The sequence below is a fragment of the Apteryx mantelli genome, chromosome 3, assembly GCF_036417845.1.
Source record: "Apteryx mantelli isolate bAptMan1 chromosome 3, bAptMan1.hap1, whole genome shotgun sequence".
Classification (NCBI taxonomy): domain Eukaryota; kingdom Metazoa; phylum Chordata; class Aves; order Apterygiformes; family Apterygidae; genus Apteryx; species Apteryx mantelli.
In genome coordinates, this window is record NC_089980.1 from 101294808 (window position 1) to 101311908 (window position 17101).

General features: G+C 46.7%; 1 protein-coding gene across 1 annotated transcript; it reads left to right on the top strand.

The window, feature by feature from the left end:
• Window positions 1-858: 858 nt before the first annotated feature.
• Window positions 859-7299, top strand: TENT5A (terminal nucleotidyltransferase 5A). Its single transcript, XM_067294064.1, has 2 exons — window positions 859-1485; window positions 2369-7299. Exons 1-2 carry the CDS (start codon window positions 1072-1074, stop codon window positions 3146-3148), a joined length of 1194 nt encoding a protein of 397 aa, XP_067150165.1. The 5' UTR covers window positions 859-1071; the 3' UTR covers window positions 3149-7299.
• The last annotated feature ends 9802 nt before the right edge of the window (window positions 7300-17101 follow it).

A 17101-nucleotide genomic window follows, 5' to 3' on the forward strand; every position in this document is an offset into this window, starting at 1 on the left:
TTCCCCACTCCCCCCCAATCACCGGCGTTTCGCCCTGCGGGCAGGGTCCCCCCGGACGGCCCATCCGCGAGCGCCCGCCGCGCCCGGGGCTTCCTCGGGGCGGCCGCGAGGTCGGGACCGGCACCGCTGCGCTCCGCAGGCTGCTTTGCACATGTCAGCAGCTGGGCGGCTAAAAACGCATAGCAGGGGATCCTCAGCATCTGCTCGGGCCGGGTCCCTTGCCAAATTCCAGCGCTCTGGTATGAAATCTGGCCGTGCCTGGGAGGACCGGGAATGCCAGCTGGGGGCCGGTGCCCCACGGTGCGCGGCCGCCGCCGGCGCGCAAGGGCTGGGGGAAGCGGAGAGGCAAAAGCGCAGCGGGCGCGCAGCGCGGCGCAGCAGGTCTGCGCCACCCGCGGGCCCTGCCGCGCTGCTGCTGCGCGGTGTGTGTGTGTGTGGGGGGGTGTCACCCGTGGCCTCCCCCCGGCTGGGGGGCCCAAAGCCGCCGGGAGCGCGGCTGCGCTGCGCGGGTTCTCCGGCAGCGCGGCGAGGGCCGCTCCGCCGGCGCGGAGGGGCGGGCAGCGCCGCGGGGAGCCGCACCGCGGGGCGGCCCGTGGGTGCGCACGGCGTGGGCGTGCCGGGGGCACCGCCGAGGCCGGCCATGCAGATGGCGGGGGCGGGACGCGGGCGCCGTGACTCGGAGCCCCGGAAGAGCGGCGAAACCCCGTATAAAAACTACCGGGGACCTTCCCCGGGCAGAAGCACGGCGGCTCCGCAGACGGCTGCAGCCGGCGGCGCGGCGCGGCGCGGCCGGCCGGGAGCGGGGCGCGGGAGGCGCGGCGGCCTCTGCCCCGGCGGGAGGCGGGCGCACGGGGCTCCGCAGGTCGGCGCCTCCCTGCTTGCGCGGCGCTTTCGCCCCCTTTTTGCCTGCTGCACTCGCGGCCCCGCTGCGCCGTCCTCCCCGCCGCGGAGACCCCGCGCGGCTGCGGGAGCCGCTGCGCGACTGCCCGGCCCGCGGCGCGGTGTGAGCGGCGCCGCTGACCGCGGGCTTTTCCCCCTGCCAGGCGCGGAGCGGGAGCGGCCGCCGGGGCCATGGCCGAGGACGGCGGGACTTGCGCGGGCTGCGGCGAGAGCGCGCACTGCAACGTGCTGAGCTGGGAGCAAGTGCAGCGCCTGGACCGCATCCTGGGCGAGACCATCCCCATCCACGGCCGCGGCAACTTCCCCACGCTGGCCATGCAGCCGCGCCTCATCGTCAAGGTGGTGCGGAGCCGCCTGGAGCTGCGCGGCATCGGCGTGCGCGACGTGCGCCTCAACGGCTCGGCCGCCAGCCACGTCCTGCACCAGCACAGCGGCCTGGGCTACAAGGACCTGGACCTCATCTTCTGCGCCGACCTCAAAGGGGAGGCCGAGTTTCAGACTGTGAAGGACGTGGTCTTGGACTGCCTCTTGGATTTTTTGCCCGAGGGGGTGAACAAGGAGAAGATCACGCCGCTCACCCTCAAGGTAAAGCTGCGCGGCGCTGCGCGCGGGCGCCCCGGCCCGCGGGGACACGCGTGGGGCGCCCCCGCCGCCGTGGCTCGGGAGGAGGCTGCACTGGGGTGTCCTGCCTGCTGCTGCGCGGCGTTAGCAACCCCCCTCCCTCGCTGCCCTTTAATCCCGCCGGGGGCACGGGCTCACCTGGCGCGGTAGATCCGCAAGCTGGGCTGCGCCGCAGCTCGCCTTGCGGCCCGGGTCCCCCTGGCTGCGGGGGAGCCGAGGTGGCCTTAACATCCGCAACGAGGAAATACCGCTGGCAGCGAGCGCGCTCTCGCGTGGGGAAGTGCCCGGCGCAGGGGCATAGTCCCTGCTCTCAGAGACAGCTCACTTGACTTAGTTAGGCTGAATGCCAAATGCCTTTAGGATTTTTTTTAGAGGGTTTTGGGGGAATATGGAGTGGATTTGCAGAACCTGCACTGAAAGAGCAAAGACTGAGGGGAGTGAACCCTTGTGAATTTTTTTTTTTTTTTTGAGAGAGTGGGGGAGAGGTGAAAACTGATAAAAAATGATTTCTTATCTTATTTTAGCGGTGACCTTTTGTATGTTAGTGCATGGGTATTTGGTGGGTGTACCAGCGGTTTTGTGTATAGATACATTTAGAAGTGCTTGAAAGAAGCAGTGTTGCAAAATACTTCCCTTGCACGACAGCCCCTGTCATTCCCGTGCGATAACCACACTCCAATCTCTTACATTAAATATGTCTCCTTGGATTTGTATCTGCAGGCTCCTTAAAATCCCTTAAGAAATGCTAGGACAGGGTGGAGGTGGGGGAGACTGCAAATGAATTCTGTGAAAGGGAAATCCCTTGCATTTGTGTCTTCATTTGCTCATTTTGTCTTTCCGATTGTAGGAAGCTTATGTGCAGAAAATGGTAAAAGTATGCAATGATTCAGATCGATGGAGTCTCATCTCCTTGTCCAACAACAGTGGCAAAAACGTGGAGCTGAAATTTGTGGACTCTCTGAGGCGGCAGTTTGAATTCAGTGTCGATTCCTTTCAAATCAAGCTAGACTCCCTGCTGCTTTTTTATGAGTGCTCAGAGAATCCGATGACTGAAACTTTTCACCCGACCATCATTGGTGAGAGCGTCTATGGGGATTTCCAAGAAGCCTTTGAGCACCTCTGCAACAAGATAATCGCCACCAGAAACCCAGAAGAAATCCGAGGAGGTGGTCTGCTTAAGTACTGCAACCTTTTGGTAAGGGGCTTTAGGGCTGCCTCTGAATCCGAGATTAAGTCCCTGCAGAGATACATGTGCTCGAGATTTTTCATTGACTTCTCAGACATTGGAGAGCAGCAGAGAAAGCTGGAGTCCTACTTGCAGAACCACTTTGTGGGATTAGAGGACCGCAAGTATGACTATCTCATGACCCTTCACGGTGTGGTGAATGAGAGCACAGTGTGCCTGATGGGACATGAGAGGAGACAGACTCTTAATCTGATCACCATGCTGGCCATCCGGGTCCTAGCCGAGCAAAATATCATCCCCAATGTCGCCAATGTCACCTGCTATTACCAGCCAGCCCCGTACGTAGCAGATGCCAACTTCAGCAATTACTACATTGCCCAGGTTCAGACGGTGTTCCCTTGCCAGCAGCACACCTACTCTACTTGGCTGCCCTGTAATTAAGGACCACGATTAGCAGACCTGGTGGGCAGAACGTTTCTTAATGTGTAGGAAGGGGCGATGCGCCCCTCTGAAATGGGGTGTTTTGTGCAATGATGATCTGCTCTGGTTTGCAGCAAGCTTGGTAAAAGCTTGTGGTTCTTTTAATAAATAACAGGAGTATGATCTAGAAGGAACCCCCAAATAATTGGATCCTACCCCAGAGCACAAGAGGCCTGTCATTAAAAGCAAACAGCTTCCCCTGAAAGAAGTGAGGGAGGAATGCTTGATGACAATATGGGTTGGCAATACCTGCTCCCATAGCTTTGGCATAGAGAAGGTGGGAAAGCCTTATTTTTTTTATTTTTATTCTTACTTTAGAATGGGATCTGCAAAAGGGAGAATATGAAAGAAACAAAAAAAACAACAAAAACGAAAAAAACACAAAAACAATTCTATATATATATTCAGGAATTAAAGGTAGAGGCATAAAGCAGAGATAAGCTGAATAAAAATGTATATTGGAATTACTGCATTTGGAGCTTGCAGCAAGTGCCATCTATGGAATGGTCCTGCAGAATGTACAGCTTGCTTGAATAGAAATGCTTTAACAGAAACAGCTTGCTCCAAATGAACAGTAGTAGACTGGTACAGTTATAAAAACAGAAGCATGTACGATGACAAAGTCCATTATTTCCAGCTGTGTGCATGCCTCACATTTTAAAAATGTGAGAATGCAAGAGAACCAGCTGTGGCAAACAAAATACACTTAAGGACCAAAGATTTCACAGATAAGTTATCCGAGCAAAGAAGATAACAGTAGAGTATATATATATATACACATATATATATATAAAAAAGAAAAAAGATGTTGCTATATTTGTACACACCAATAGTAATCAAAAGTGCCTGATGCCTTCATAAAATTTGAAGTGAGAAAATATAGTTTTGTGGTTTAACCATGCATTTTGTTTTATCAGGGACACAAGGATTAAAAACAAATAACATAAGCTTGTGAATAAGTGGTGGAGGAAATGCCCTATTTTTTTTCTTGGCAAATACTTGTATAGAGTTAATGTTACGTCGGTGTGATATTATCCTAGGTACGTGTGTGTATGTGTGTATATATGTTTGTGTGTGTATATATGTACATGTTATATGTGTATATCTATATATATACACACACAATATATATTAATATGGTCTAGGAAAATGTAGCAATTAAGGAATGTTTAAATAAAGTACTATGTGTTTTCCAGTTTGCAACAAGATGTCATAGGACAGTGGGTACCTTGCAGTGAATTTTTTAACCCACACCTGAAAAAATTGGAGTAGATGAACCAGTCAGGATTAAGGTGGGATTCAGATAATGTCTTTGGTTGCAAGAACAAGGATTACAGTAATTCAGTGGGTTGTTTGTGAGCCATAATAATTCCACAAATGGAGAAACATATGACTAGCTATTTTTTTTAACTATTTTGTACTGTAATGCCATTTTGACATTTAACCCACTAATGTTGTGACTGCATACCTCCATGATATATAATTCAGTGGAATGTGGATCAAAGATAGGTTTGTTTAAACCCCCTGACAGCTAAAGGATATTGTATTAGTTGGTGATTTGAACACTAATTGTTAATATTTAAAGGAATATTTTAATAGAATGCGTTATGCATTCCAGGACCACTAGAATTTAGTAAATGTGAAATGAACCCTTTTTAAGAGTGTTGCACGATTGCTTAAAATTATATTTTATAAATATATATATATTATATATATATATTTTTATGCAAATATTAAACATCTTTGATCTGGTTGTCACACTGCATTTACAATTTCAGTACTGTACTTTATTTAAATGGAATCACTTTACATTGGAACAATAACTATCATTCACTTTCATTTCCTCTCCCAAAAGATCAGTAGGAGGAAAATCAACCTCTGCTGTTGTTTTCACTTCAGTGACATCTCGGAAGGTGTTAAATTCTTTGTGGGGCTTTGAAAACCTAATGACTAAATGACACTTGAGTCTAATATTTTGCTTTTTCTTACTGAAAAAAAAGAAAAAAGGAAAAAAAGGGGGGGGGGAATTCAGGCTTTGGAAAGAAAATGCGATGCGACTTGCGTGGCTGCAGGCATGGTGGTGTATTTGAGGAGGCAGGAGAAGAGAGCAAGGGACAGGGCTCGTCTCCCAGCAGTGAATTTTCCCTGCAGAGCAACCAAGGTACATCTATTTTTGTCACGCTTTGTACTTTTATCTCCGAAGGCAATTTAACAGGAACCTGATTTGTTTACTGAAGCACCTTCCCTGTGAATTCTTCAGGAGCCGTAAAAGCTGTTTCATTGCCTTTCGTGTTGTTTGCTCGGAGACCTTGCCACCACCTTCCTTCCCGTCGCGGCGCTGGCGCAGCCCGCTGCGGACGCCCCTTCTCGCCCGTTCCCTGCCGGCGGGGCCAACGCAAGGTCTCTCACTCGCGGCCCAGGATCTCCCCTTGTAGATCAGGGTGGAAACCTGCTCGTCAAAGCGGCGCGCTCGCCCGTAGCTCCTCGGAGGGTTTCGAACGGAAGCGAAGGGGAGGGCTGGGGAAATAGGATCAGCTGGTAATGTGGTATGTCTTCTCTCACCACAACTATTTGCAGCAAATAAATGAGTCATCCGCTATTTAAAAGGGTTTGAGAATCTATAGCTGTGCCACAACCACAAAATGCTGATAATACATGACACAATGTGTTTTTCCTTTGAAGGACCTTTTTTTTCCATTGCTTAAAGGCAAATTTTGATTTATTTCCTTTCAGCTCAAATTTTATTGTGTTTTTTATGATTGACAGCAGCTAGTTATCTTATAGTGCATGCAGCAGGGCTCTGAGCTAAACTGCACCTTTCAGCGTTCGCATTTTGATACATATATAATATGTTTTTATATATATTATATAGGTATTATGGATCTGTTTTGCATATGTTAATGATCAAGTGCTGGAACTGGTAGAGCTTTGCTTTATCTGTGACTGGTAGTTTAAAAGGTGCCTGGTGTTAGTGGTGGGAAGAAGGCATGAGTTCAGGCCAAGAGTAAAATAAGAACCCCTTTTCAAAGCTGGTTTATTTCTGTGGTTTGCACACCTTCCCCTGCATAAAGTTGGACTTTTTTAAACTGTTTTTTCCCTCCTCTTCAGCACACTGGTACTTTGAAAGTTAACAACCACATTCTTGCTTTGTAGACTTCATTTTTCCCATCCAATCAGATGTAAGGTTAGAACTTGCTACGAGAGACAGTGTCCCTTTTAAAGAGAGCTGAACTGATTAAAAACACTGACCTGATTACAGTAAAACTGTTTGTGCCACAGCTGAATTTATTGCTAACCAACAGGGAGCTAAACTTGGTTAAATGCAGCTATCGTGAAACAACCGAGAGCTTTGAAATGGGATTTTTTTTTTCTGTGATGGAGCTATCCCCCAAAATGCAAGAAAACTTCTAAAAATAGAATGGTAATTAGAACACCAAAAAGATCATATTTTTGTAGTTTCTCATATTATACTTAAAAATGTTTTTTGTTTTATCTTGCACAAAAGCCTTCACACAAATCTTGTAAATACCTCTTGTTAAATGCTTGGTCTGCATCATGTCATAGGCTCCTACCAGTTTACCAGTTCAAAAGAAGCTTTTTTTTTTTTTTTTTTTTTTTTTAACTGAGAAGATGGAGTGTGTTAGATAAAACTGCACAGCAAAGGAAAAGATGTAATTGCATATTCAGCTCCTATTTGAATATACTCTTTTGTATGGTTTTCTTTAAGCAGAGAGTTTCCCTTGCAAGAAAGGAAATCAGTGTACTGTTTTGCTGTTGTAATAATGGTTTGCTAACAAAATAAATAGTTAAAAAAAAAAAAGCCTGCAAATTTCAAGACAGCTTGGCTAAAGCACTGCAAGCTTCTGCAGTCTGTAGGAGTCTGTGCAGATTTGCTTTCCCTCAGATTTCCTTACAACTGTTGCCTTCTGCAAGGCATCCTGTTGCAGCAAACTGCTCCTTGGATTGCTCTTTTGGAACATTTTGACTATAGGCTTTGTCACAGACAGAAAAAGAGCTGATGGAAAACAGACTCTAGAGGGAACAGATTGTGAATTTTGTTTACAGCATCCAATATTTGGATTTTTTTGTAAATAAAAAGTTATTTTTTTCTATTGATTTGTGTCTGCTGTCTTCTGTGCCTGAAATAGCTATGGCCGGTTCCTAATGAACACCAACTTGCTTTCATTAAAAAGGACAAGGGCAGCACTTTTCTGAGAAGATCAGCACTCGGCCGCTTTCCGCTTGAAGCACAATAAATTTTGAAAAGCATTGCCTTCTGCCGGCCAAATTTGACCGGGTTCACTCGGCTACGAAGGAACCTCCCCAGCCAGTGCCAAAAATACTTGGTTGAACGTTAATTGAGCTGCGTGAACGGTCTGAAATCCCGTTCCTTACCAAACCGGCCGTCCCGATGAAGCTGAGCTGCAGCAGCCTTGTGCTTTCTTGCCACCTCCTCAGTTTAGGTCCCCGCAGCAGGCTGCAAACCTTCCCGCGCCGCGCAGTGCTTGCACTGCACGCACAGCAAAGCGGAGGTCCTGCTGCCCCTGGGTCGTGTTTGATAAGCGCTGGTGCCTCAACCTGCCCCTTTCAGGCAGCTGGGGCAGGTCCCGCGGCCCCGCTCTGCGGCAGGGGCAGCCACCGCGGCTTGGGTCTCAGGGAGCTGGACTTCGCAAGCCCCTTCGATTCAGCTGCTGAATCGACCCGCTTCTTCCCTCAGATTCGGCGTTTACTCTCCTCTCCTGCCCTACAATGCTGTCCTTGTCAGCTGAGGTATTTTCTGCTTGCTGTGTTTACAGTGGAGATGCCTCTGTAATGAAGGCTAATTTCCTCAAAAGGCACTTCAAGGGAATATAAAATATGAATTTACAATGCTCGTGGCAATACTTTTTAAACCAGGCTGCCTCAGACTGACCCAAATTTGAAAAACATTGACTAAGACCCCGCAGTATGCAGCTCTTACTAGCTCATTCATACGCCGCACTCGGCTTGGAAGACTAATGCTGGCGAAGTGCTAGCTTGAATATGCTTATTGTAATGATGAGTGAACCTGCATTCCCTTGCAAAAGCAAACCACCAAACACGCTCCTGGAACTGCTCGTTTCCCCAAGCTCTGGAGCAGCCCCTGGCCGGGCGCAGGGCTCCCTTCACACACTGCCTCCTTTGACAACTCGCGGGCCGCGAGGGGGCCGCCGGCTGGCCCCGTGATGGGGGTGGCCAGGGGGACGAGAGGGACCATGCTGTGGCCCCGCTGCGCCGTCGCCCTTCCCACGCACTGCTCATGGCATGGCAAGGGGGACGCGGCCCGAGGCTTCCTGGCCTCACCTCGCTCAGTTGGCAAATATTTTAGGCAGCCTGGCAAAGGCGGCTGCAGTGCTCGAAGAGGAAATTGGGGGAGGCACCAGGGCCTTTGTGCGCCTCTCCAAACCCAAGCCCGAGTGGATGCTCGTATGCTTTGGACTGAGTTATTTCCCGTTTCTGTGCCTAATTAATCTTGTGGGAGAAACAAATGCCAATTAGGTATCTGGACATGCATCTTCTCCTGAACAGAGGAATAAGGTGATGGAGACAGAGCTAGTGGGTCACTATGGTTTGGGAGGTTGTATTTTAAAAGAGGGAGGAGGGTTTGGGACTGCGGAAGAGGGAGGGCAAAGGCAAGATTTGAGCTGTGAATCACCTGACCAACAACACCACGAAAAGCTCCAGGAGAGGCTGACAGATTAAATTGGAGGGGAGAAATGGCTCAAGCCTTTAACTTGTGTTTTCCCTGCTAAAAGGCACTAGAACAGGGAAGCTGGCACTTTTACTGGTAAGTAACAGCCTGCAGTTTCTCCTGACTGCAGCTGCACATTTTTATTTTATTGCATTAAAAAAAAAAAATCCCCAGGAACCCCTTTGCCCAGGAATGAAGCTGAGTGTAGGCTAAATCAACCCTACATTCTCTAGTAAATGTACCTGGAGTCCCTGGAAGGCAATAAATTAATAATACTGAGTTCAGTGTTATAAACCTGTTCTTGGGAAACCCCTACGAAACCTTTGCAGAGATTTTTCTTGCATAGTTGCGTGCATTTTGTTGCCAAGTGGTTGCATGGATCTGCTCATGCCTTCCTGAAACTGCCACCATGCAACTTCCTCCCCTTCCTTTCTTTTTAGTCAAATTCAATGCATGTGGCCATATGCCCTTAGGCAAAGCACAGTCTATAGCATCGTGCCGTTGCACTGGACACTGGTGTAGTTCTGGAGCGATCATCTAGATAGTATCTGTAGGGGCATGTCAAAAACAATTCTGTGTAGGGGTCTCTAATCCTCATTGGAGGAACAGGAACACAAAATCAGAATCTGCACTGCCATTCAGAAAAGAAATCCTAAAGGTTCAAAGGCCTGATAAGACATGATGAACAGAGCTTGTCATCCCCTACATGGTTGCAGAACCTTAGTCTATTCAAAATGGTTGTTTTGTGGGTGCAAAATTCCACCATTTCATGTGGCTATTCCATCTCAGTGCACGCCAGAAATTTTCCTTTTGCCTTGTTTTGCCAGGAAAAACTATGCCTAAAATGTAAACTTCAATATTGTGTGCACAAAACAGTAATTCTCCAGAGTAAAAATATCCCTTAGGTTCAGATAATGTCTTGAAGGGCCTAGATCCCTGCTCTCAAAGAGGGTAGCGTGCCTAAATATACATTGCCTTCCATTGGACTTGAAGGTGAACAACTCTTCTGGCAATTGTTTGTCTTCCTGAAAACGGAGAACTCCAGAACGGCCAGCAGTTTGTTTTAAAAAGTGAAAGTCTCACTATGTAAGCTAAACAGGCTTTCTTCTCTTCGGCTTCTCTCCTGCAGGGGTGAACAGTGTTGCTTTTGAAATCACCACTAAAACAAAGCCAGTACACAGTAAATAGGCTTCGGAGACACCTAGCTCATCCCTCTCTGCCATTTGAAGGAAGGTGATGAGAGACAGCTTGAGCTGGGAAGTCAGGAATTCCCAAGGGGGATGCACAGGGAATCTCCAACTATTTTCTTTCAGAAAATATGTTCTTTGAAGGAATGTTTCAAGAGCACTTTTGTATCTGCATTGGCCATACGGACTTTTTAAAAAATGTGATTCCTTGAATTGCCCCAGTCCCAGACAGCATAGGATCCATGGAGTTTCTGCAGCATGTTCTGACGTGGAGCAGTAATTGCAAGGAAATCTTGTAACCTTTCTTAATTCAACTAGTGCTTTGAGAAAAAAGTAAAGCCACAATTTCAAAAAAAAAAAAATCTTTTATTCTTGAGTAATTTCTCTTGCTCTCACTTCTGCATTGCTATTCTGTGCATGTTTCTCTGCTGTGCTCCTCATCCTGCTTCTTACATGGGAAGTGGAGGCACTAGCACCATGTGTTCTTTGGGCTATCAGTAATTTTGGTGGTACCTGCTGTTTGACAGCCACTATTGTAAGGTAGTTCCTTGCTTGATAGTTCATTACCTGAGGTTCTGCAAGAGGTGTGGGGCGTACCCAGGTAGATGGGGGTCCTGGGTCTCTTGTGAAATGCTCTTCAGAAATATTTGGAATTAAATTTTCCACTAGCAGCTTCTCATGACACAGGGTATTATCCATGCAGGCTCGTACAAGCAGTTACTTGGTCATCACAAGCAGTGCAAAATAATAGTTAAATGAATTAAACTTTAGCAGAACAATTATGCTTAAAACAGGAATAAAGTGCACTGCAAGGTACTTATTAAAAAATGTCAGCATCTGAAGTAGTAGAGAAGCTTTTTCTCAGCTTGAAAGCCTCTCTCTGGGGTGCCGAAGTCGTTCATACTCTTGGCAAACAAGACACTTGGCTTTGGGCTAAAATACCCACTGGACATATACCTATGATGTCCCTCACTCCGTACTTTTGTATTTAGAAAATGACAAAAATTTCTCTGCTTTATGATAGTGTTGTGAACTATGACTTGGCTGACTCTTATAAATGCTGTTTATAAGTAATCCTATAAATGTCAGCCAGTGGAGGAAGTGAAACCAAGAACTGAGGCCTTCCTTCTTACCATCTGTGAACTGCTCTTTTGCCTTTTTTATGGAACTGTAAAATTGAATTGCACATTTTTCTTAGATTTAGCTTTCCAAATTGCTTTTCTTTTCTCCCTGCTCTGCCACCAATAATGTCAAATATTTAAAGCTGGATTCTCTAGTCTGCCAAACTCAATCTGTGTCTGTGTGAGCTGAATTCACAGTTCCCTGTGGGGCAGCACAGAGGCAGTGGTGCTGTGTGTGGGATGCTTGGGGGAGTAGCAGCTGTTTTCTTGCAGCCCTCGTGGGTCTTCACGTATGTCACATTTCATAACATCATTCAAAAATCCCAGAAGTCTCAGGAACTTGAGACTAGCCAAATTTCACCCCAAACCTAGATGGCCCCACATTTGTCTCCAGGGTCTGACTGTGGCCACCACTGTGGTCACCTGCCCTTCTCCTGCTGCAAGTAGAAGATCTGTATCTTGCATGCCAATGAGGAGTGCAATGCCTGTCTCTTGTATGTAGGCAACTCATTGGGCCACACAGGCTCTGCAGGGCTGGACTGGTGGCCACCTCAAATGCAGTCTGCTGTGAGAGAATAATGGGCTCCAGCTGTTAGTGAGGAACTACTGACAATTTTTCTGTGAAATGCATGCGCAGTAGCTAAGAGGCTCAACGCTGAACATGATGCATTTGGTTTTTGGAGCTTTTTGGGCAGTCATTATATTTGCTGCAGACCTGCCGATACATTCCTTGCATTTTAGTTGTCACTAGTGCAGATAAGTGACCAATATGCATGAACATACTGTTTTAACCTGTGCTTTTTAACGGGCCAGGGGATATTCTGGTTAAACAGCAGAAAGGTGACTAGTAGGTATTCTCCACTGTCAAGAGCTCACCATGCTGACTCTGAAGACATTTGCATGAGAGTCTTTCCTATTGGGTGACAGTCTTCCATGCTCTCAAAAATACCTTCCCACAGCAATGGGAACGTAAATGAGTGATAGGGTTGATCTGAAAAAAAATTCTGGACAGTGTCCGTGACACTGACCAAAAGCTTCCTGGAGTCAATAGGAGAGTTGTCCTCTGGCTTTAGTAGGCCTTTGGATGAGGCCATAGGAGTGATGCTGCAGTGCTTGTAGAGGCACGCAGGGAGCACACAATGCAGATTTGGTAACTGAGCTTGACCCTAGCAGTACTTGCTTGCTCTTTGTTGTTGAATGTTTGCACTGCAATACCAACCAAAGGGCATGACCAGGTTAGGACCCATTGTACCAGGTGCTGTGCAAACACGCGCGTGCAAGACCTTCCTGGAGCTTCTCCGTGTGGGGATTTCAATGAGTCCATTCTTTCTTCTTACCTGTCTCGCAGTAAGTCAACTCATTTGCTTAAGGAAAGCCCTTGCTTTTCTAAGAATTGGGATGCATGCTGCAAAAAGTGTTCCCAAAGAGGCAATTTTAATGAAATAAGATTGAATTTTGTAAATTTGTTCACTTGCTCAGAACGTCACGTCAAGATCTCAGCTTGTCTTCATGAATAACTGAACCACTTGCTTGCTTAGAAAGCTGTAGACTGAGTGCTTGATGTGATATATTTTTGTCACTGAAAAGTGAAATCAGTCCTCTTTCTTTGTAGTGTAAATAATGCAGAAACAGATGCATTTTTTCCCCCTCTGAATCACAATCACTTCTGGAGGTGAAGTGAAGCAATGCTTGAGTCACATATGGCAATATTATATGACTGCAGAGCCAGAAGTTACAAACATGCTGAAAAAGCTGCACCTCTTGAAACCAAGTGTCCCAAAAGTGAGTGGGTATCCTGACTGGGTTTATTGCTTTCTACTTGTATGAAGGTGATACCACGCTTTTTTTCCTGTTAGGCTGGCTACCAGACAAATACTTCAGGCTCAGGGATTTTCTTCATAAGCAAAGATTGACTGTGCCACCACTCTGCAGGACTACCTCCACCAGGGAATCCGCCCCCCCCCCCAAATACTCTCTAGTGTGAATCCACAACAGACAGTGGAAAATCATTACCCTGGGACACACAGTCTTATTCAATGGGTATTATCTCCTTAATATATCAAATTGCAATGTTCAGAAAAATCTTGATATGCTAAGCAGTTTATAGACAAAAGTTGTTAGAAAGTGGGTTCAATGATGGCAAACCACTGTAAATGATGAGCCTGGGGGAGAGGAGCCTAATAACAGCCCCTTCGGTAATTCAACAGAATAATTTGAAGCTCAGCTGCAAGCTGGTGACTACAGTGGCGCCCACGAGAGCCATGTACTGTGGTTATGGTGTAGTCTCTGTTTCCATGATCGTTCCCTATTTCCAGGGCTTACAGTTTGGCTGTAAAATCTCCCAGCAGAAATATGGTGAGCCTGTGTGTGGTTTCAATCCACAAAAGGCAACAAATTCAGAGTTAAGATTGGAATTGCCTGGTCTACCTCCCTGCAAGGCCAACATGTTGTGCAGAGCTGTGTGTCAGGGAGGCCTCTGGGCTGTGGGTGATCTTCTCTTTCATGAAAACTGCGTTTTTTCCCAGTATAATTGCTGGTTAACACTAGCTACTCCTTCAATATATAATTCATCCCCCCTCCCCCAATATAATATAATATAGTGCATTGGCAAAAATTTGGCTCATGTTTCTGATGTTGTGATAGACATTAGTGGATATTTTCCCTCAGAGCTTGGTCACAACTGTAAGACCCTATTCAAACGAGAACTTTATTTGCTCTCTCAAAGGCATATGGATTTCTAAATGAATCCATTTGTTAGGTATAGTTTACATAACATGCTGAGAAAGGCCAGGAGGATAACTTTCCATAAAAAAGATTTCAAGAATCACTCATTTTTATTGTGCAATAGAGGGAAATGTTCCTATTTAGAAAGGCTGGGATCAGACATGTTTAATTTGCATTAATAATTTTAGATCCAGTTTTTCCTAAATGTAGTAAAAGCAAAAACTGGCAAATGTGAAAACCCACAGATTTCCTGCAAAGTAACCGCTTAGCTCATTGGAGATATGGCCAGTCCACTGTAGAGAACATCCTTCTCACACTGATCAAGCTGACTTTCCCCCAGACAGTGACAGTTCATGGGTCAGACTCCCTCCTGTATAGTATGGGGTCGGCGCTCTTTCTATTTTCTTCCACAGACAGATGAGGGGGAAAAGCATGAGGGCCAGGGGAAGCAGTATGTCCTGTCCCCTTGCGTCCTGCGGAAGTGCGAAATGCAGCTTCCTCTTTATTATTATTATTTTTTTCCTTTTTCCTGGACATTCCTAGGCTTTGTGGGCAACGTTCATCCTTGACGTCAACGACCCTAGCAGGCCAGGCAAGGGCACACCACACAGTGACCTTGACTGGTGGCGACCCAGGAGTACCCTAATGCTGGGCACTAGAGCAGAAATTCACATTAAAGCCAATTTTCAGGACTGAGCATTTTTTTCCCCTCTTACATGTGGTCCAAACTGGCCTGGGCCGCTCACCACCATGAGCTTCCCCAGGCCCTGCCAAGGGATGGAGAACATTGAAGACTGAGATTAAACTGTCTCCTCGGCAGCCTCGCAATTTCTGGACAAGTTCGTGCTCTTTCTCTCCAAAACGCTGCTCCCCCTTCATGCCATGCTCATGCTGCATGCTGGCCCCCACCGGGCTTGGGGGCACCAGTCTCCCTCGCCCCAGGGTGCTCTGCCTGATTTTGGATAATGATAATGACACAGTTTTGTTTTAGTTTCACTTAAGATATTTTATTCCATCCAAAAGAAAACAAATTATTTAAAATTGTTTTGACTTTTTTTTTTAAAAAGCATAGTTCAGCATAGAAATTAAAAAAAAAAAAGTGATTTCCACAATAATAACTTTATGTATTTTGACATTTTGTAACCTACATATTTATCTGGAGCTGTGTGGTAAATTTTTTTTGAAATAGCAAGTATTTCTGGTCCTCCTGACAGTGTGTGTGCGTGTGTGTGTGTGTGTGCGTGTGTGTGTACACACAATGTAATTCATTTTGAGTTTTATTCACTGTTTTTAATTTAGTGATTTAAAAGGCAGTCTTAGCGAAGGCCTATTCTCTCTCAGTTCAGTGGCTTCTGTACAAAAACAGATCATCTTTAATGGTTGTCTCATGCTAGAAGGAAGGAAGCATGGCCAAAAACACTGTCTGTAGGCACTTCCCTTGCTCATCACACAAAACTGCAGAGTTAGCGTGTTGTTTGTGCAACCTTTTAAGTCTCCGAGGGAAAGATTCGCAGGAAGGCTATAAGTGATAACTCTTTCAGAAGTTTCTTAGCTGTTTTGGCACTTTCCCTTCGCCTCGAAAGCCATAAAACAGAATTTGGCTCATCCATCTGTGGCCAAAGCAAGACCAAGTTTATGTTCCTTATTAATCTCTTATGGTTCAAACGTCCTCCCCATTTACTCCTTATTTATTAATCCTATTTATTTCCTCATTAATCTCCTATGGCCTTCCTTTTTGCAGTAGGAGGCCTACATTAAATATGCTTTTTCTTTGTGTGTCAAATGCAAGCTTTTTGAAACTGGAATTTAATCTTGTGTGTCAAATTGATCTTTTTTTCCCAATGTACCTTTCATTCATACACCAGTGATTATCTATTTTTCAGGAAAAAAAAAAACCCACCAGAAACAACAGAGAGGAAAACTGTATCTCCAGGTAACAATTTGGCACTGCTGCCATAAGAGGAAGTCAATTCTCACAGCCATTACTATATCTTCAGCTTTTTTTTCTCTGACATTTATTAACTTTTCATGAAAGCAATAGAAAGGCAGGGGGATTTCTTTCCGCAGTGGGCGCTTCTCAGCTTTACAGGATCGCATTTTTGGCCATAATTGGCCAAATGTTCTTTGCTGTCAGAGCCCTGCAGTTGTGAAGCCTGTGTGGAGATTTGTAGCCTCTTCTTCCAGAGCTGTCCTGCGCGTAGCAGCCCTCTGCTCTCAGGCCAACAGCATCGGCCATGCAAAGCCGCTCGCATGCCACCTTCGGGGTCGCCTCCTCTTTCTCCTTTTCCCCTTCCTCGCTTCTAAAAGGTGCATTCAAAAAGATGTGAAAAGCTGCCAGGAAAGTACTGAAAAGTTGCACCCCCTCTGGTGCACTGCCGCTGCCGGGCGGTTTGGAGGATGCCAGTGAGCTGCATCCAGACCAGACCCTTGCCTTATCCCGCGCACCTACCTGGCTCGGCCGGCGGACAGCTCAGCTCCTCCGAGGGCCCCCACCCTTCATCACAAACATCCCGATCTGCTGGAACTGAGGGCGCTTGAGCCCATCGGCATGGGGAGGAGGTGAAACAAGGAAAGGCCTTTTTATAAAGGCTGTTTCTGGGGGTGGGCGGCACGTATAGTGTGAAACTCTAAAACCGTCAGTCTGCATAAGCCCGTTGTCGGAGAAAATAGGGTAGGAAGAACCCGCCAGAGTATTTGCATTGTCCCATTGCCTAAAGGCAGGATCAGCTATCCTTATACTGTTTCTTATTATGCCTTTGCAGCCAGAGCAAATAGATACCTGACATATTTTCTTGCAGCAAACCTTTCGGTGGGGTGGGGGGAGTCTGTGTGGGCTTGCTCCGCTGCCGCGGGAGCCCTTTGCCCACCTGGGCCGGTTGGCAGCTGGGAGCCAAGCGTCCCGCTCCTCGCCCGGCTGGGCAAGCAGTGGTATTAACTGATCATCTTCTGGAGCTGACAGGTGATTAGTGTTTCATATCTCAGATTAATTGGAAACAACGTGTGCTGAGGATGGGTGCAGGCAAGGGATCAGTGTATCTTGTCAGGAGCCAGCTGGGAGAGGAAGAGCAGAAAGTTTTCTGTTTAAAAACTTTGAGCAGAAGATGCGGAGAGTATCTGCAGACTGAAGACTTCTTCCAGCCAACAGATCTGTTTGCCCCATGCGATTTCGCTG